The sequence below is a fragment of the Schistocerca gregaria genome, chromosome 3 (assembly GCF_023897955.1).
Source record: "Schistocerca gregaria isolate iqSchGreg1 chromosome 3, iqSchGreg1.2, whole genome shotgun sequence".
NCBI classification, from domain to species: Eukaryota; Metazoa; Arthropoda; class Insecta; order Orthoptera; family Acrididae; genus Schistocerca; species Schistocerca gregaria.
The window spans coordinates 477,872,371-477,894,659 of record NC_064922.1 but is presented as its reverse complement, the minus strand read 5'-3'; the positions used below and the strand labels follow the sequence as shown (position 1 = coordinate 477,894,659).

Genomic DNA, 22,289 nt, shown 5'->3' with positions numbered 1-22,289 from the left:
GAGTTGGGACGTGGAATGACAGAAGTTTGAACATTGCATGGAAGCTAGAAAATCTGAAAAGGGAGATTCTAAGATTTAATATATATAGTGGTGGTCAGTAAAGTGAAATGAAAGGAAGACAATGATTTTTGGCCAGACGATATCAACAGCAGCAAAGAGTGGCATAAATGGAGTAGGATTTGATACAAATAGAATGGTAGGACAGAAAAAGCTTTACTGTGAACAGTTCAGTAACAGGGTAGGTGCCATCATAATCGAGAGCACTGTAACACCGACAGCGATAGCTCTGGTATACATGCGGACGTCGAAAGCTGATGATGAAGAGAGAGAAATCATATCAGGGTTATAAACGGTTAATTTAATACGTAAAGGGAGACGAAAATGTAATGAAGAAGGGGGACTAGAATGAAACGATAATTATTCGAATCCCTCAGCTCCCAACAGGGGTTGTTGACATAAATAAATCGAGACAGCTGAAAATATGCACTCCGACCGGGACTCGAACTCGGGATCTGCTGCTTACACGGCAGACGCTCTCTCCATCTGAGGCAACGAGGGCACAAGGGATAGCGCGACTGTTGGGACTTATCCCTTGCACGCTTCCCTTGAGACCCACATTCCAAACTCTCCACAACCTACATTCGTTATGTAAGGAGTGTGGGTCTCAAGGAAACGTGGAAGGGGGTAAGTCCCAGCACTCGCGCTATCCCCTGTGCCCTCGGTGCCTCAGATGGAGAGAGCGTCTGCCATGTAACCAGCAGATCCCAGGTTCGAGTCCCCGTCGGGGCACACATTTTCAGCTGTCCCCACTGAGGTACATCAACAACACCCGTTGGCAGCTGAGGGTTTCCATTAATTATCATTTCTTTCTAGTGAAGCTGCATGGACATTATTGGTATCTGTTCTTTCGGAACAGTTACTATCTTCATGGGATCTAGAATGCAGCTGTAGGGAAGGAGTGGAAGAAAGGGTTATTGGGCAGTAAGAGCTTGTTGGCAAAAGGAGAGAGAGGAAAGACTACTTAAGTCCTGCAATAAATTTAAGTTAGTAATGGTGAATACTCTGTTCAAGAATCACAAGCAGACAACGTGTACTAGGAAAAGGCCGGGAGATACGGGTAGGTATCAGTTAGTTTCAAAAATTACATACTGGATATTAGGAAGTACTCAGGATCACAATTTAGTAGTGATGAAGACTAGACTGAAGTTAAAGAGAGTATTAGGAAGAATGAATACGCAAACACGTGGGACCCGGAAGTACAAAGATATGAATACATATTCATGAGGTTCTCTGAGGCTATAGATACTGCGATAAGGAATAGCTCATGAAGTAATTTAGTGGAAGAGTGTTGCGCATCTACAAAATGGGCAATCACAAAAGTTGTAAATAAAATTGTCGGTTCAAGAAGGTAACTCTGCAAAAATCGTGAATAACAGGAGAAATACTTCAGCTGATCGATGTAAAAAAAGAAGCACAAAAATTTTCAAGGAAATTCAGGAATCCAGATATACATGTTGTTCAGGAATGAAATAAATAGCAAGTGCAGGGAAGTTAAGATGTAATAGCTGCATGAAAAACGTAAAGCAGACGAAAAAGTCGTGTTTGCCGGAAGGACTGACTCAGCATATAGAGAAGACAAAACAACCTTTGCTGAAATTAAAACATTAATAGTGAAATGTGAATTTCGCTGTTAAAAGCGGAGGAGGGAGTGGATAGGCGAAAAGGATACATTGCTGAATGGAAGGAGTGTATAAAGAGGTGGGTGGGGAGTGGAAATTGGCTGACGACATGATGGAAGATGATATAGAAATGATTGGGTATCCAATATTAGAACAAGAATTTAAAAGAGCTTTGGAAGACCTCAGATTAAGTAAGGCAGAGGTGATAGATAACACTCCATCATAATTTTTAAAATCATTGGGGGGAAGTGGCAACAAAAGTGTTGTTCTCATTATCAACTAAATGCGCTCTCAATTTGCGAGTATAGTCAACCAGCAGTTGTAGGATGGAATGACGGCAATGGAAATTCCTGACGGACCAGGAACCGCACCCGGATTTCCTGTCAACCGCGAGCGGTCGCTTTAGTGTTTTGGTATCCGTGAGCAACTCACTGCCAGACCCAAACTTCCATATGTCTCAACGATGCGTCTACAACCTCCATCCGTGATCTATTCCGTATATTCCCGTATAGGTGAGACATTTTACTTGAAAGTCGCTTTCGCGCAGTCGGCGAATAAATACGATGTTGCAGCACCTGTGTTATTCTGAATTACGATGCAAACTCTCTTTGGATATAAGTGCATATCAAAAGGTACTTTTCCGTAATTCAATATAACACGGACAGACTGATATCGTACGATTCGCGTTGGTGTGTAGAATGTATCAGCCTGGCGATATACGATTAGACTTTCAAAAAAAAGTATCATCCGCAAAATTCCGAAAACCACTAGAGCTGGCAAGTGCGAGAAAAATGGCACAATCAGCTTAACATCCCGCGTTTTGGGCAAGAGTAATCTGTTAGACGACAATCAGTTTGACCTAAGGAAAATAAATGCACGAGAGTGGCAGTTCTGACATTGTAGCTAATACTGGAAACAGGACTAAAGAAAAATCGAAACACGTTCACAAGTCCTGGAAAAAGCTTTCGACAATGTCAAATGGCGCAAGATGTTCGAAATTCTAAGGAAAATATGTAAAGCTATAGGAAATGAGTGGTAATACACAACTGTACAAGAGCCAGGGGTGACTAGACGGATGGAAGACCAAGAACGAAGTGCTCGTTTTAAGAAGAGTGTAATACAGGTTTGTAGTCTTCCGTCTCTACTGTTAAATTGTAAGTCGCAGAAGAAATGATGGAAATAAAAGTAAGGTTCAATAGTGGAATTCAAATTCAAACTGAAAGGATATCAATGTTAAGATTCGCTGACGACGTGAAAGTGAAGAAGAGTTACGGGATTTGTTTAACTGCATGAACCGTCTACTGAATACAGAATATGGATTAAGAATAAATCGAACAGAGACTAAAGTATTAAGATCTAGCAGGAATGAGAACAGCGAGAAAACTAACATCAAGAATTACATTAAGAAGTAGATGAAGTTAAGGAAGTCTACTGCCTAGGCACCAAAATAACCAACGATGCACATAGCATGGAGGACGTCAAAAGCAAACTAACACTCGCAGGTAAGACATTGCTGGCAAAGGGAAATCTACGGGTGTCAAACTTTTAATTTGAGGAAGAAATTTCTGAGTATGTTTGGACACAGCATTGTTTGGTAGTGAAACATGGTATGTGAGAAACCCGGAACCAAATTGAATCGTAGCATTTGAGGTGTGGTGCTACAGACGAATGTTGAAAAATAGACGGACTGGTAAAGTAAGGAATAAGTAAATTCTGTGAAAAATCGTAGAGGAAGTGGATATATGGAAATCAGTGAAAAGAAGGGCAAGATTATAGGACATTTGTCAAGATATCAGCCACTAACTGGTACTGTATTAGGGGCAGCTCCGATGGTAAAAGCTATATAGGAAGCCAGAGGTTAAAGTAGATCCAGAAAATAATTCACGGCGTAGGTTTTAAATGCTGTTCTGAGATGAAGAGTTTGGTACAAGAGAAGAATTGGTGGCGGGCCGTACGAACCCAGTCAGAAAAAATCATTCATGGCAGTCAGAATAAAATAATGATTGAATCTCTTTACCAACCTCCCAATACAGATGTTGCAATTGCTGAAAGGTTCAGAGATAACTTGGGTTTGGTTTCAAACACGTACCCGACTCACAAAATTACATTTGATGGTAACTTTAATTTACCCTAGATATGTTGGCGGGGATACGTGTTTAATTCCGGAGGTACACACAAAACACTATCTGAAGTTGTCCTAAACGCATTCCCAGAAAATCATTTCGAGCAGTTAGTTCATGAGCTCGTGCGAATAGTAATCGGTTGTGAAAACACATTTGCCTCTTAACAGCAAATAACCCTGAGATAATAACGAGCATCAAAACGGATAGAAGGGTTAGTGGACACAGGGTATTCGTAGCGAGATTGAATATTATAACTCGCAAATTCTTCAAACGTAAACGAAAAATGTATCTGATCAAAAAAGCCGATAAAATTTCACTTGACGCCTTCCTGAGAGAATATCCACTCCTTCCAAATGAAGACCAAGAGTACACCATATGTGGCTTGAATTTAAAGAAATAGTTTCGGCAACAATTGAAAGATTTATAGCAAATAACAAACGACGGAGCTGATCCTCCTTGGTACACAATACGGGTCAGAACACTGTTACAGAGACAATGAAAAATATGACAGATTTAAACAGATGCAAAACCTCCAAGATTGACATTCTTTTAGAGAAACTCGAAATTTAGTGTGGACTTCAATTCGAGAGGCTTATAATAGTTTCCACAGCAAAATTTTGTCTCGAAACCTGGAAGAAAATCCAAAGAGATTCTGGTCGTATGTCAAGTACGCAAGCCGCAAGACAATCAATGTCTTCTCTGCGCGATAGCAATGGGCATGCTATCGAAGACGATGCTGCCAAAGCAGAGTTACTATAGACAGCCTTCGTAAATTCCTTGACCACAGCAGATGAAGAATTATTCTAGAGTTCAGATCAAGAACAGCTGTCAACATGAGTAACATAGAAGTAGTTAACATCGGAGTAGTGAAGCAACTTAAATCACTTAATAAAAGAAATTCTTCTGGTCCAGACTGTATACCAATTAGGTTCATTTCAGAGTATGCTGATGCAATAGTTCCATACTGAACTATCATATATAACCGTTCAGTCGACAAAAGATCAGTACCCAAAGACTGGAAATTAGCACAGGTCACACCAATAGCCTACTCTAGAATGGTAGTAGAAGTAATCCACTAAATTGCAGGCCCATATCACTAACATCGGTAGCAGCAGGATTTTGGAAAGTATATTCTGTTCAAACATTATGAATAACTTCGAAGAAAACGGTCTATCGACACACAGTCAACAGGGATTTAGAAGACACCGTTCTTGTGAAATGCAACTAGCTCTTTATTCGCATGAACTTAACTCGTACGAAATATTCAATGATACTGACAATCGATCTCGAATCGAATCCGTATTTCTGGATTTCCTGCAGGCTTTTGATGTCGTACAACACAAGCGGGTTGTAGTGATATTGCGTACTTATGGAGTATCGGCGTAGTTATGTGACTGGATTCGTGATTTGCTACCAGACAGGTCACAGTATATAGTAATAGAGGGAAAGTCATCGAAAAACACAAAAGTGAATTCGGGCGTTTCTTAAGGTATTGTTATAGGCCCCTTCATATTCCTGATCTAAATAATCGATCCGGGAGACAATCTCAGCAACCGTCCTAGGCTTTTTGCAGATAACGCTGTCGTTTATCGGCTAGTAAAGTCATCAGATGATCAAAAGAAATTGCAAAACAATTTATAAAAGACATCTGTATGTTGCGAGAATTGGCTGTTCACCCTAAGGAACGAAAATTTTGAGGTCATCCACATGAGTACTAAAAGGAATCCTTTAAACTTCCGTTGCACGATATTCAGTCAAATCTAAAGGCTGTAAATTCAACTAAGTACATAGGAGTTACAATTATTAACAACTTGAATTTGAAGGAACACACAGAAAACGCTGTGGGGAAGGCTAACCAAAGACTGCCTTTTATTGGCAGGACACTTAGAAAATGTAACACATCTATAAATACACCGCCTACACTACGCTTGTCCGACCTCTTTTACAATACTGCTGCGCGGTGTGGGATCCTTACTAGATAGCTGTGTCGGAGTACGTCGAAAAACTTCAAATAAGGGCAGCACGTTTTGTATTGTCGCGAAATAAGGGAGAGAGTGTCACTGAAATTCTACAGGATTTGCGATGGACATCTTTAGAACAAAGGCGTTTTTTGTTGATGAATTTCTCACGAAATTTCAATCACCAACTTTGTCCTCCGAATGACAAACGATTTTGTTAACACCGACCTACATAGGGAGAAGCGATCACCATGGTAAAATAAGGGAAATCAGATATCACATGGAAAGATACATAATTTCGTTCTTTCCGCGCTCTGTACGAGACTGGAATATTAGAGAAATGTGAAGAAGGTTTAATGAACACTGCCAGGCACTTAAATGCAATTTGCAGAGTATCCATGTAGATGCAGATGTAGATGTAGAAGGTTGCTGATTGAAAAGAAAAGATCTTATCCAAAGGCTGTGTGACATAATCAAGAGGAGCTTTGGTAAACGAGTACCAAAGCGACAGTGCTTAATTAAAGACATGGCAGTGCGAGCTCTAATTTGACTAATCTGAACAACTCACCAGGAAGAAGCGATACATTACAACTGGTTATGAAGAGTCTTATAGATGGAAGACAGAAAGAAGTGGATCTTCAAAGATTGGTACTTTTTATGAATATGACGGTTTACAATTTTATCTGGTCAGTAATTCATTTACTTTTTGTAATTTAGTTCCTGAAAATGATGACAGGCAAGTTAGTGCTGCAGGAAAGATTAACGTACTTTTTATCTTCAATATGTATATCCTGCAGCAAACTGACAGGCACTTGCAAGGCTATTTCCTTAATGCCATTGTCTTTCACCTCATAGATGTATCTCTTTGTCAGAGTAGACCACATGTAGATTCCAGAAGTGCTGCTAACCTTCTTATAAATATGGTATTTAATATCTAGTTGTGAGATATAAACACTCGCATTTGCAGTACATGTATTTGGTACAAATGGCTCTGAGCACTATGGGACTTAACATCTGTGGTCATCAGTCCCCTAGAACTTAGAACTACTTAAACCTAACTAACTTAAGGACATCACACACATCCATGCCCGAGGCAGGATTCGAACCTGCGACCGTATCAGTCAAGCGGTTCCAGACTGAAGCTCCTAGAACCGCACGGCCACACCGGCCGGCACATGTATTTGTTTTTAAACTTTTACTTCTCCTGAACGGATGTAAAGTGAGGTTTTTGCCTAACTCTTTGTACTACAGTGCTTCCTAAATGCTTTATGAGATATATTAAATGTAACTTTTAACTTATTTATCATAATGTTTGCAAACATAAAAGGTGTGGCATGCATTGCTAGATGCAGGAGACGGCCTGACTGCCAAGATAATGACTGATTGTTAAACCAAAACGTAAACAAAAAATTGGAGATATAATGATTACATGGATATTTACCGCAACCATAGCTGTCCCACTCTCAGACAACCCGTGGTCCACTACGTGTAGCTGACAAAAGCAAATGTGGCGTCGCTGCCCTCTACGCCTACATCTACACCTACATGGCTTCTCTGGAAATCACAAGTGTTTGGCAGAGGGCTCATCGAACCAGAGGGTTCATTGAACCTCCTTCATAATAATTTTCTATTATTCCACTTTCGAACAGCTCGCGGAGTAGACAAACACCTATATCTTTCTGTTCGTGCTTTGACTTACCTTATTTTATTATGAGGTTCGTTTCTCCCTATATAGGTCGCGCCAGCAAAATATTTTCGAATTCGGATGAGAAAGTTCGTGATTGATACTTCGTGCAAAGATTCCGCCACAAAGAGGAACACATTTGTTTTAATAATGCCCACTCCAAATCCTGTATCACGTCCGTAGGAGATCCCCTACTTCTCGATGATACAAAGAGCACTGCTTTTCTTTAAACTTTCTAGATGTACCTCGTTAATCCTATCTGGTAAGCATTCCCGCAGCAGTACTCCAAAAGAGGATGGACAAGCGTAGTGTAGACAGCCTCTTTATCAGATCTGTTACATCTTTTAAGTGTACTGCCAATAAAACGCATTATTTGGCCTTCCCTAGATCATTTTCCTTGTTGTTTACAATTTAAGTTGTGCTAAATTATAATTCCTAGGTATTTACTTGAATTTACGGCCATTAGAATTGGTTTATTTATCGTGTAACCGAAAATTAACGGATTCCTTTTAGCACTCATGAAGCTGACCTGACACTTTTCATTATTTAGGGTCAGTTGCCATTTTTTGGAGCCATACACATCTAAATCATATTGCCGTTGGTTTTGATCATCTGATGACTACAAGGCAATGAACGACAGCATCATCTGCAAACAACATATGACGGATGCTCAGATTGTGTTCTACATCGTTTTCATTAATAAGGAACAGCAGAGGCCCTATAACACTACCTTGGGGACCGACAGAAATCACTCTTATTTTACTGGATGACTTGCTGTAAATTAGTACGAAGTTTGTTCTGTCTGTCAGGAAATCAGGAATCCAGTCGCATAACTGAGACGATATTCCACATAAGCGAAATTTTATTCCAAGCCGCCTTTGATGAACGGTGTCAAAAACCTTGTAGAAATCTAGAAATACGGGATCAGTTCGAAATATCTTGTCGATAACACTCAACAATTCGTGTGAGTAAACAGCTAGTTTAATTTCTAACAAGAACGATGTTTTCGAAGTCAATATTGGCTATATGTAAATAGAACGTTCTCTTCAAAAAATTCATAGTATTCGAACACAATATATGTTCCAAAATCCTGCTGCATTTCGACATTAATGATATGTGGCTGTAATTTAGTACATTATTGCCATTGCCTTTCTTGAACGCTGATGCGACAGGTGCAACTTCCCAGTCTTTAGGGGCAGATCTTCCGTCGAGCGAGTGTTTGTATACCATTGTTAACCATAATTGATGTACAATCTGGACCGGAAGACTTGCTTTTATGATGTGACTAAAGTTGCTTCACTTCTCCGATGATCTCTACTTCTAAGTTACTTTTCTTGGCAGCTATTCTTGATTCGAATTCTAGAATATTTGCTTCGTCTTCTTTGGTGATGGAATTTCAGAAGGTTGTGTTTAGTTACTCCGCTTTAACAGCACTATCGTCGTTAATATTTCCATTGTTATCATGCATACGGCACTGATTATGTCCTGGCGCTAGCATACTTTACGTATGACCAGAATTTCTTTGGACCCAGGTTTCTACACAGAGTTTCGTTGTGGAAAGTATTATAAGCCTCTCGCTTTGAAGATAGAGCTAAATATTGATCTTGTTTTAAAGATCGCCAATCTTGGGGATTAGGCTTTAGTTTAAATTTTGCATACTTTTTCTGTTGTTTCTGTGACAGTATTCTGACCTGTTTCGTGTACCATGACGGATAAGCTCCGTCTTTTGTTAATTTGCTTGTTTTAAATCTCTCAATTGCTGTCGATACTATTTCTTTGAATTGAAGGTACATCTGGTCTACTCTTACATTGTTAATTCGGAAGGAGTAGAGATTTTCTCTTATGAAGGCGTCAAGCGAATTTTTATCCGCTATTTCGTTTATTTTTGGTAGTTTTAGGAGTTACGGTAATCAGCCTTCCTACGACAATACTGTGTTCGCTAATCCGTGTATCCATTCTGAAGCTCGTTATTAGCTGAGGATTATTTGTTGCTAAGACGTCACGTGACCTTTAACAACCGTTTACTATCCGTGTTTGCTCATGAACTAAATGTGTTTAGCACAGTCTGGGATGATGGTTTATGCATACCTCCGTATTTAAACATGTATTTTCACCAATATATCGCGGATAATCTCGTAGTCACCACAAATTATAATTGTATGAGTCGGATAACAGTTGGCAGGTCGGCAGAAGAACATAATTATTACTTTATTCCGGTTGCCAAGAATGACATCTACCCATGCTAACTCAATAGAACTATCTAGATCAATTTCCCTACAAGGTAAACTACTTAGGTCCCCCCCCTGAGCTTATGTCCAGGCTTAAGGTAGCTTTCAGAACCTGTAATGATTTGAGCCTCAGTGCTTTCTATCAGCGCCAGGACTCTGGTACTTTCCTAACGAAGCTACGACAATTTAGAACTGCTATACCGGTGGTAGGATTGCGCGCCAATACTCAAGTAATGAAGATAACTTTACTATCGTCTACGCTGTATGTGACTGTCTCGTGGTGTCAGGTAGTTTCAATTCAGTCAGCTTCTCATCTTGATGATGGGCGTAGGTCTCGGATGCACGAACATTGTTAACAATGATTAGAGCGTTTACTCAAGGCAAATTGTACGAAGACGCTATCGTCATCCACTTTAAGTGTGTACACATACATAGAATGATCTAGTAGAAAACGTCGGAAGCTTTTTACGACTGTTCGCAGATAATACGGTTGTGTATAAAAAAGCAGCAAATCCAGAATGCAGTGCTGATTTGTAGAACGACTTGCAGCGAACTGATGAATGATGCAGGCCCGCGCAGTTGACCCATAACACCAAATAAATGTAACATATTGCACGTACGTAGGGGAAAACAATACTTTACAAGAACACTATTTATGACAATTTGCTGCAAACTGTATCTACAGTACAATTTCCAGTAATAAGTATCCAGAACGATCTGAAGTGGAGTGACCCCATGAAACAGTAGGAAAATCAGACACCAGACTGAGATTCGTACAGTATGGAAATCAGACACCAGACAGATTCGTAGCAAGAATCATATGGAAATGTAACTCATCCAAGAAGGAAGAGGCTTATAAGGCGGTTGCTCGACCGATTCGTGAGTGTTGTTCACGAGTCTGAAATTTTTATCACGGAGGCCTGGTAGAGGAGGTAGAGACGAGCCAACGAAGAACGGTGAGTTTAAACATGGGATCGTTTACTCGGCTCGAGAGTGTTACAGAGATGCTCAACAACCAGCCGCGGTGGTCTAGCGGTTCTAGGCGCGCAGTCCGGAACCATGCGACTGCTACGGTCGCAGGTTCGAATCCTGCCTCGGGCATGGATGTGTGTGATGTCCTTAAGTTAGTTAGGTTTAAGTAGTTCTAAGTTCTAGGGGACTGATGACCACAGATGCTCAACAAACTCCAGTGGCAGCCATTACAAATGAGGGGTTATGCATCATGGAGAGGTTTCCTATTGAAATTCGGAAAGAGCATTTTTTTGCGATTAGTTAGAGAACATATTCCTTCCTGCCTCAGACAACGAGGAAATTCAAGAAATCAGAGCTGATAAGTGGCTTACCGACAATTATTCTTCCCATGTACCGTTCACAAGTAAAACAGGATAGTTTGGTTGGATTGGGGAAGGAGACCAGACAGCGTGGTCATCGGTCTCATCGGATTAGGGAAGGATGGGGAAGGAAGTCGGCCGTGCCCTTTCAGAGGAACCATCCCGGCATTAGCCTGGAGTGATTTAGGGAAATCACGGAAAACCTAAATCAGGATGGCCGGACGCGAGATTAAACCGTCGTCCTCCTGAATGCGAGTCCAGTGTCTAACCACTGCGCCACCTCGTTCGGTGTAAAACAGGGTAGGAGAGATCAATTCGTGGTACCAGACGTACCCACCACCACACATCCTTAGGTGACCTGCAGAGTATATTGCAGATGTAGAAAAACATACAGGAAGCACTTCTTTTGACGCTGCAGTGCAACCAGGGAACCTTGATAGCGTTCGAATCAATTATTCGCAGATATCCCCTCATGCGCCGAAGACGTCTCTTTAGAAGCACGCCTCTTCGCCAAGGACTTCTTGTGCGACGATAGCTACATCAAGTGTACGTGCTGTAAAGTATCTCACCTGAAAGGAAAAATGCTTCTACAGGATAAAACTAGAAACACAAACAGCTTTTACGTAGCAAATATGTCCGCTTTCCACCAGCAAGCGACAGTTAAAAGAATATATGCAGTCCTTGTATTGACAGGAATGCAATTTTAAAATCATCCAAGCGTTAGTTTGACCAAAGAACCGTAACATGAAACGCCCGATTGTGCTTTCCAGATTGACTTTGGTGCCGGGAACGGACCGTAGAGTAAACCCGCTAACGCAGGGCCAGTTTTTAAAGCGCTTCTGTTGGCGTGTGCCCTGCTGAAGTGATAGCGAACACTGTCTTTGATGTGCGCACGCTTTCCGCACAGCTGACAGAGCCGCCAGATCTAGCCCCCGTTCGCACTGAGTCCAGCTGCAGCGAAGGTCGGTAACAGAGGCAACGGGCGCTGACGTAGCAAAAGAATGGACAGCCAGAAACACGGCGTCCCGGAATACAGTAAGATAATTATCGCCTCTGCTCGACCTTTGAACTTTTCGGATACTTCTGAATATAGAGCGATCAAATGTAGTGGGATTAACGTCCGATCGGAAGACAATATCTGACCTTCATGACCTTTAAATTCTGGGCGCCAGTTACACGCGGGTCGCCGACTGATGTGGTCTGGATATGGCAGGAGTTTTTATCGACGATGTAGAGCACGGCAGCAAACAAAATATTTGTAAATCAGGTAAAGGAAAAAAATGGAGTTGGGAAAGAAGGATAACACGCTTGACTTTGCATATCAGAATTATCATCTTGGATAAAATATATTTAAGCGTTCATTCTGAAATTGATATTCCAACCGGTCATATTATTCTTCTTCATTGTTTCGATAAGTAAGGGAGAATAAGTAAGTTACAAACGAAAAAACCATGAATGCAGTGTTTTTGCAATGCATTTCAAATCGAAATAGAGCAAAGCGTTGAGTATATCCCGAATACGACAAAGCTTGCTGTTTAATTTTTTTTTCTTCGAATCAACAAGTCATTTCACTTTCTTCTTCAGCGACTGTAGTACTTATCTACTCGTACCCAGTACACGTAGAAAGCACAATGTACGCTTTTTCTACAAATGAAGTTTCCCTCGCTACTACATGACATCGTTCAACTAGTATAAGAACTTTCTTCATGGTAATAATAACATGACAAAAAAATTTCACATTACAACAGCTACGTGAATATAATAACCACATTTCACAACAGGAAGCTGACAGTTGGCCAACGGATGTCATAATAGTCAACTCCACCTAGTCGTGGAATTAAGTGAAAATGGCATTTTAGCTCGAAACAGACAAGCCTTCGTGCAGAAAGATCTAGAGACCAGAATGAGATTTTCAACTGCAGCGGAGTGTGCGCCGACATGAAGCGATTCAGAATTACACTGTGGTGGCGGATGTTAGTGGGCTGTACTACAAGAAACGGCTGTAGAAACAGTTGAAACTGTACGCCTTCTCAAGGTTTGGTACAGTTTTGCTGGGAAGCAAGGTGTCTTTGTTAATAACATATTTATTCCTGTGAATGTCCGTCGATTTGTAGTGGATCAAAGAGACACAGTACCACACACTAGAGTGTCTAGTAAGAGAGCACTTGTAATGCTATCTCGTGTACTACTGACACAGGCTCTTGTCAGTGGTTTCAGCAAGTAATTTAATACACTATAAAAATGTCATCCTTCAACCCCCAAGAGTTGCTTTGTTAGTGTGTATGATGCCTTCACATGGGAATGTGGAATACGATCACGATACCAGACGAAGACTGGCTGTATCGGTAATTGTTAGTGTGCAATGTCTTACTATCGACAGCAGTGATGGAGGATGACGCCATAAGAATAATGTTGCCATATAGGCTGTTGGAAATATCTGTAAGAGAAATGTATATGTCCTGAACATTTAACACGGTAGTAAATAAAGAATTATTAATCAGATGCTCTATGCGGTTGAAATACGAAGTTTCTTAAAGATAAACCGTAGGGAACTACGTGCAAAAAATACCTCGAATTTATTGCTGTTTTAGTTTCTCTTCTTAAGTTGGCAACGCATGTGACAGTTCGATGCTTCCTAGAGCAATTACGGCGTGTTAGAAGAGAAAGACAACTGATCTGCTGTTTCTGCGTATGGTGGCCAAGGAAGTGTGAATTCAAAATCAGATGGGTAAATGTGTTTCCCCCTAAGTTGTATCTATGTCCTCGCCATTCAGATATAGCGTCATGCGTCGTTAGAAAGACGAGTCGTTCGAAGGGAAAATAAATTGTCATTGCTAAAACTAACTACTTCGCCGTGGCGTTCCTTTATCCAGCCACTTAGGTGACAAGAGGTATTTCCTCTTCCTCTCCGGATAGACTATAGACCGATGGCACATGGCTTCCTGCTCTGGCGAGAGGTCCTTCTAATGGGTGGTGCTTGCCGAATGCCGATTATAGTTCATCACATTTTGAAGAAACATAATTTCTATGGGGACAGAGGGGCCGAATTAGTCCACCAACTGATCTTTCCTGTGATTTAGCTGAAAATGGGACGAATGTGATCCAGTCTACTAGGCAACAAGTTTCTGTGTATTACTTATGTGGCTGGTTCATGTTTTTTTTAACTGTTCAGTTAGCCACACTTTCCTTTTTGACTGTTGTTGAGTTAGAATTTTAGTAACAAATTTTAATGCCGCAAATGGTAAGAAATTTACCATTGTTCATGAATGAGTGGGTGAATCTGCCGGTGAATGAAAATGGGGAAGCAGCTGTATCAGTTTAGACTATAATCCCCTGTCTCTCTCTCATAAGATCTGCAACCATCTTTAACAGTAAATGGTAATACATGGTCTTGGTCACCAATACATAGTTTCTTATTTACCATCTCATTACACAATTCGGAAGGAACCCATCATCAGATCTGTTGTATAAAATATAGAATGTAAGACTAGATGTTAAAAGACGTACAAACAATGCAATGATACTTTGAAAAATTCTTGTCGAAATCAATAGGAAATTTTCTGTCGCCTCCTACTGTATTTCGTTAATACCAACAGTGCCGAAACTGACAGACGCAGTTCTACATGGCACAAAGTAAACTATTTTCTCGGCAGGTGGTTTAGTGACAGTGTGTCCATAATCAAAGACACGGTTATTAAAAAGTACGTGTACTTTTTAACTGAGATATATTAAAAAGTTCTTAATAAAATAATCACACTGTCAGAAGGTTGCAGCTGTTACATTCCAAGCAGCTGGATTTTAAACGTGGAAGTGACACAGATCGAAACAGCACAGTACACAAATTTCAGCCAAAACCTCAAACGCAATGTTACGTTGACCACCAAAATTACAAATAGCTCATACTACACAAACCTTAAAAAGGTGTAAGAAAGTGATTGAGTGCACATATTACAAGGAACCACTGCCACGCAATGGGAAAACTATTTACTTTCTGCAGTGTGGAACTGCTTTTGTCCGTCTAGGGAACTGATATATTCGTTTCTGTGTCTGCTCAGCTACTCCAGAAAGCAGCATTTCCACTTGCCTTCTTCGTTGCCTCGATCAAGTCGTCTTGTGCAAGGTTGTCAGATGGTGTTCTCGAATTATGTAGGAGGTGACAAAGTTATTTGTATTGATTTTGAAAACTACACGTCTAAGTTTCACTACGTTGTTGCAATGTATACCTTTTAATATCTTGCTGTATACTGAAAAATCTATTGAGGCGATAAATAAAGGGATAATGTTTGTGAGGAAGACAAAGAGTGATTGCTTTTGGAATATCTTGAACTCTTTTAACCACATCCAAAAACCCATTTACACAAACATAGCACTCTTGTGTTCCTCGTGCGGTTAATGCAGGCAGAGTACGGCGGCAGCAGTGTTACCTGGAAGTCGCGGAAGTTCCCGTAGCCCATGTGGTTGCACGCGCAGGCGCAGTGCTGGATGTGCCTGCGCATGTCGCGGTCCATGTCCAGCTCCAGGCAGCAGCTGTCCTCCAGCGACACAGGCACTGAGCCGCGGCCTCCAGAGCCCAACCTCCGCAGCTGGAATCACACACCACAAGCTGTAGTCACTTGGCATCCTCCAGTATTCTTCTGGGCAACTACCCTGCTCACAGCCTGCTCAGTATTAGCTCTACCATATGAGCTAAAGACGACGACGTTTCTGTAACGGTAGTTGTACAAAGGGGAATTACATACTTCGAGAACATGTTCCTTACATAAAAACAAGAAATAAATAACACTTCAAAAAAGTTGTGGCACCTCGGTTCCCAGAGTTCCGCAACCTGTACTGAAAATTGGAATCGAGATCAACATAAATATCATTTCCGCCCTTTTTATTGCTAATGAAAACCACCATACAGTGAAACCTTCAGTGGTGGTGTTCCAGATTGCTGTACGCACCGGTACCTCTAATACCCAGTAGCACGTCCTGTTGCATTGATGAGTGCCTATATTTGTCGTGGCATACTATCCACAACTTCAAGGCACTGTTGGTCCTGAATGTCACACTCCTAAACGGCAATTCGGCGTAGATCCCTGAGAGTTGTTGGTGGGTCACGTCGTCCATAAACAACCCTTTTCAATCTGTCCAAGGCATGTTCGATACTGTTCATGTCTGGAGAACATGCTGGGCACTCTAGTCGAGCAATGTCGTTATCCTGAAGAAAGTCATTCACAAGATGTGCGCGATGGGGGCGCGAATTGTTGTCCATGAACACGAATGCCTCACTAATATGCGGCCGATATGGTTGGCGTATCGTACAGCCGTTACGGCGTCTTCCACGACCACTAGCGGCGTACGTCGACCTACCTTGTTGCACTCGCTGCACAGTGTGTCTAAGGCGTTCAGCCTGACTGCGTTGCCTCCAAACAAGTCTCCAACGATTACTTGGTTGAAGGCATATGCGACACTCATCGGTGAAGAGAACGTGATGCCAATCCTGAGTGGCCAATTCGGCATATTTCTGGACCAATCTGTATGACCCTGAATGGTGACATGGTTACAAAGATGGACCGCGGCATGGACGTCAGAGTGATGTTGCGCATCATGCAGCCTATTGCACACAGGTTGAGTCCTAACACGACATCCTGTGGCTGCACGCAAGAAATTATTCAACATATTGGCGCTGCTGTCAGGGTTCCTCGGAGCCATAAACCGTAGGTAGAGGTCATCCACAGCAGTAGGAGCCCTTGGGAGGGCTGAACGAGGCATGTCATCGACAGTTCCTGTCTCTTTGTATCTCATCCATGTCCGAAGAACATCGGTTTGGTTAATTCCGGGATGCCTGGACACTTCTCTTGTTGAGACCTCTTCCTGGCACAAAGTATCAATGCTGACGCAATGGAACAGTGATATTGACCGTCTAGGCATTGTTGAACTACAGACAAAACGAGCCGTTACCTCCTTCCTGGTGGAATAACTGGAACTGATAGTCTGTCGAACTCTCTACGTCTAATAGACGCTGCTCATGCATTGTTGTTTACATCTTTGGGCGTGTTTAGTGATATATCTGAACAGTCAGAGGGACTGTGCCTGTGGTAAAATACCCACAGTCAACGTCTGTCTTCAGGAGTTCTGGGAATCGGGGTGATGCAAAAATTTTGATGATGTTTGTATCTTGCAAAATCGGGCATTTATTGCGAGCTAAGAGCACTATTTCATCTTCGGTATTGTGTACACATTTTTGCTGAAAGCCGTTGGCTTTCTTTATTTTGGGAGGATTCTGTATGGACCAAATCAAGAAAATGTGTACGGTAAACATGGGCTCCACAACGCATACTTTATGAGGTATGGGCACTTGCTATTAAACAAGTGCTCATAGCTCTTTAAGTAAACACTTTAGAACCAATTTTTACTCGAAGATCTTTAGAGTTTTGGTCCATACTACTTCATCATAAATACAGAACACAAAGAGCGTACAGTAGAAAAGACACGTTTTGCAGTATGGAAGATGATCAAGCGCTCTTTGCTCTTGGATACGCATTTTAGAGCACTAGTTTAATATTTCTTTTTGTTTCCGTGCAAGGGTCCTGCCCTCATTGGTTATACCATGTATGTAGAAGCCTGTATTTTGTATGAAACGTAAGCCATCTAAGATGAATTCCACAGTGGGAAGGGAGAGAGGAGGTAGACAGATATACAGACAGCGAGAGTGAGTTAAAGAAAGAAAGAGAAATAAAAAGTGAGACAGATAAATTAGAAGGTCACACAAACGGAGACCTGTGTAAAAAAGGAAAGAAAAGTCACAATCAAGGTTTTTTTTCAGTGAAGGTTGTGGCAGTACAAAAGTTCGAATGAAACAAGAGCTCACTGAGACAAGTATGAACGGTGCGTTCTTTGCAGTGGAAATTAATGCTCAGTTATAAGTACAAGTGTTGTGGAACTGCTGAAAGACCATTACTTTTCACTACGAGGAAGGATCACTGTGAGTAATGGTTATCAGAAAACTATTCTGAGCGCGTGCTTTTGCAATTTACAGTTGATGTGGGATGTATATGAGCACAAACACATTACAAAATTTCATTCGTCTTCGAGACGCGAGTATTCCTTTCTATAAAGAACAGTTTTCGCCAACATCTCTTATTGTGGTATGAGACCTCTTCAAATTTCAAAACAGCTAAGAAGTGTGGAGAAGTTTTGGGCGCGACAGATAAGCTGATGCAACGACTAGCATTTTCGACCATTGTGGTTAAAGACGTCGAAAGATATAGCAGTACAACTCACTACCACCACGGGTAATGGCATAGCGAAGAAGGCATTTACCCCACCTTGCTTCTAACACAGACGATAAAATATTCGCTATGAAAAGAATAAATAAAAAAGGAAAAGGAAAGAAAAACTGATAACTCTCTGTATATAAAAATTTTACTCGTAAAGGTCCGTCTTGATTATACAAATTTTACAATTCACTGTTATTAGTTTCGACTAGTGCAGTCTTCCAATCACAAAATTTGGTTGAATTTGTCGTGTTTTGTTGTTTTGGATGTTGTACTTTGTACATAAGCGGGCAGAATGCCTTTCTACTAAGTACAGAAGATGATTTAACATTGATTTCCACACTAATGATCTACTTATGTTGATGACATTCTTCGCATTATTCCCGTTTCTGTGCTTACAGTACTGTTGTATTTTCAGAGTAACAAGCATTGAGAGCGACGTTTGCAAAGCGGTCATTGTTCATATGTCTACATCTGTTATTTTTAAGAAAGATTTACAAAACATTTTCCTGTATAACCCTGACACAAATCCTGGTCAGCGAACAAGAGGCCTTATTATTCCGACCCCTCCTGTCCTCCACACCGAGTACCTCCTCGGTAGTCAAACGAAACCCTCAGACGTTTGCCAGAAAAATAAGCTTTACGAACAAGAAATCTAACAGAACATAGTCCTTCAACAGCACAAAAAACTAACCTAAATTAACTATACTCGAAACAAAATTACTTGACGCATTTATTGTTCAGAAATTGTAATCTTTAGTGGTTATTCATTCTTCCTCGCAGATTATTTTATAGAAATAGATAACGTAATATCGGTAGGTACTCTCTCAATGTTATCTACGTCGTACCTGTGAATGAATACTGAAAGAACTTTTACAGTATGCGTCAGCATTTTTAAATTAATTTGATCGAGAATATGTACCATAATAATTGACAATACTGAACACCCTTCAAGTTACACGTCGTTTGAGGTAGAAGTTTATCGCTTCTCACTTCACCTTTTTTTCGTATGTCTTCAACAATAACAATTTTTAACAGGTCTGTTATATCGCGATTGAAGTGAAGCGGGAACGTTAATGACAGACAATTCACTGAAATATCCAGTACGGATTGTTCGAGGTTTTACGTCTAGGTGAAAGAATATCTATTAGCTGTTAGTAGTGAGGCAGTTAACCAGAGAAAATCTGAAATGATGAAACAAAACGAAATAGAAGGCGATTAGAAATCGATAAAAGAGTGACATTTCAGTTCGCACAAGTGCACTAGTTTGGAATTAAAACAGTTTCTTCCGGGAATGTTCTTAAATGTATGTAATTAACACGGTTACAGATTATGTTTGTTCTGCGATTTTCCAAGTATACTCAAAATGAAGTGTGCGAATCCATATCCTACCTTTTAAGAGAACGTTCTCCATTTGTCAACAAGGTTTACGTATTCCATGTATATAGTAAGATAGGAGCCTAGGATTTCAGCGATATCGAATATGTAAACTTTTTTGACACGAGGACAGCGAATTCTTAAAAGCAACGATATGTATTGACATTTTATGACGAGACATTGCTTCAGAGTCCTATAATAATAGACCTCAATCGCAGTCGCAGTTAACAAATATATATTTGGCGCAATAGATCTGAAACTCAACCGTAGTTAACAAATACATTTAACAACGATCCAGGTGCAAAATCCTGTCCATTCTAATATCTAAATATGTTTCAACCACTGCCTTACTTTCATAATACCCCCATTACGAAAAACATCTTTTTGCATCACCTGAAAGAGAGGAAGCGGCGTACTTTGCCTCGCAGTTTCAATGGTGAAATGTGATGGGCGTGTGAATCGTATCGAAATTTCCCAGCTGAGTGTAATAAATATCTGCTATGTTCCACTATGCCCCCAAAAAAGCCACCACTACTGAAGTAGCCCCTCTGTGGCTATACCGCATCATAGTCACTTCATATACATAAAATAGTTAGTAAAATATTCCAGTTATTCAAGGACGGGCTAATCAGTGAATCATAGTCATAATAATGTACAATGTAAGTGAATTCAACTCGGTTGTATTACTACACATGCACGACGCGTTTCGCGCCTCTATCTTCAGACATGTCTGAAGACCTGTGTTCACTGAGGTGCAACATTCAAGTGAGCAAACATGCAGTCTGAACGGCCGTCCTGTAGAGCAGTGGCGTAGGTCACAAACAGATACCACTGTTTCGCCAACCGCGAAAAAATTACCCGACTTATTGCTGCGCATAATTAATCGAAAACATTTACTGACAAAACCAATCTTCTGGGCTACTCCACTACCACGTCAGTCTAAATAAGGGCCTCCAGAGACTTCTGTAGACGAGTGCATGTGCAAATCAGCATTTATTTTGATGCAATAGTTAAAGTTCTGATTAAATAGGGGCGAGTCTCCCGAATTAATCATAAATGTCTAACAATAGTTCTCTCTTTTAGTTAAGAGTCACACTTCACGTACTTTAGTTATGACTAGTGCAGTGCCTCATGTATAGGTTGCTGGCTGTTGATCTCGAGTGGGCTCTTCTTTACCCTACCGGTGCATCTCAATATAATGGTTCAAACGGCTCGAACAACTATTGCACTTAACATATGAGGTCATCAGTCCCCTAAACTTAGACGGTCATCTCAATATAACATGAAGAACTATGTCCAGCGTGTCTGATTCTCGGCGATGTCTAAGCGCAAATGTTCCAGTTTCAAGCTCACACTCTCTGTAGTGTCGTATAGGGTAGTTGTTCGCCAACTGGTGTTAGTGGTCAGTTTTCGTTTTTCCTTTTTTTTAAAGAAAAAATATCAGATTCCTAGTTTTACGAATAATACTGCCGGTCGATCGCGATCTGAAATCAGCTAGGAACCTTGATTTGATTTACGAACAATGGAAACACCCCCTATGATAGAGTCTGACAACACTCGTGGGAGGTTTAGAGTATCTGAACATCATCTTACAATTATATTGTTGCCTTTCTTAATGTTTCCCGTTACCTTTTTTGTGGGAACTGTGATGGTGGAGAGGAAATGACTTTAGGTAGAACAGTTCTTGGTAGTTTTATAGATTAACAAAATTTATTATTCGGCGCAAAAACACACTTTCTGTTAGCAAGTTAAAAGTGAAAACATTACAACATCATAGTCCTTTAATGTCGACGATTACTGGAGGGAAACTACTTGCAAAGTAGGGTCCATCTTATGAATCTTAGTGAAGAGAGTAGTGACCAGATAGGCTTACACAAGGAAACAAACGACATTCTGGCATGATTATGCTACCTCATTTTTACGAGACTCATATCGGGCATGAAACATTACATTCCTCCATCATAGGCCCTACTTGGGCGGACTAAGTAGTTGTAGGGTAACAAAGGACATTCTGGCATCATCATGCTACCTCATTTTTACGCGACTCATATCGGGCATGAAACATTACATTCCTCCATCATAGGCCCTACTTGGGCGGACTAAGTAGTTGTAGGGTAACAAAGGACATTCTGGCATCATTATCCTACCTCATTTTTACGCGACTCATATCGGGCATGAAACATTACATTCCTCCATCATAGGCCCTACTTGGGCGGACTAAGTAGTTGTAGGGTAACAAAGGATATTCTGGCATCATTATTCTACCTCAGTTTTACGCCACTCATATCGGGCATGAAACGTTACATTCCTCCATCATAGGCCCTACTTGGGCGGACTAAGTAGTTCGTAAGTTTCGAAACAAACGCTTCCCATTGAACCGAAAGCAATGAAGCTGTACACGCGATCCTTCATCTAACACAAAATATACTCTCGGGTAACACGAGCCAATTCGCGTACACTAGCGTCTAAACACGAGCGATTACTGAAAACAATGTACTCGCATGGACAATCTCACAGTGATCACTATGTTTCACACCTGGTTCCCAAGTACGAGCTGAAGATTATTCAGGGGCATAGAACTGAGAATACACGGCACACTATTACTCGGATGCGAGACCAGTCTTAAGTGCACATGGCTATTGCGAATAAA

General features: G+C 40.9%; 1 protein-coding gene across 1 annotated transcript in view; it reads right to left on the bottom strand.

Annotated features, from left to right (window-relative positions):
* Nucleotides 1-18,290, bottom strand: part of LOC126355434 (dipeptidase 1-like) — a 612,970-nt gene extending 594,680 nt beyond the window's left edge. Inside the window, exons 1-2 of the mRNA XM_050005743.1 lie at nucleotides 18,270-18,290; nucleotides 15,428-15,586 (exon numbers count right to left, since the gene is read on the bottom strand). Coding sequence (XP_049861700.1) covers nucleotides 15,428-15,586; nucleotides 18,270-18,290 — 180 coding nt within the window. The remainder of the gene's footprint in view (nucleotides 1-15,427; nucleotides 15,587-18,269) is intronic.
* Nucleotides 18,291-22,289: the final 3,999 nt, after the last annotated feature.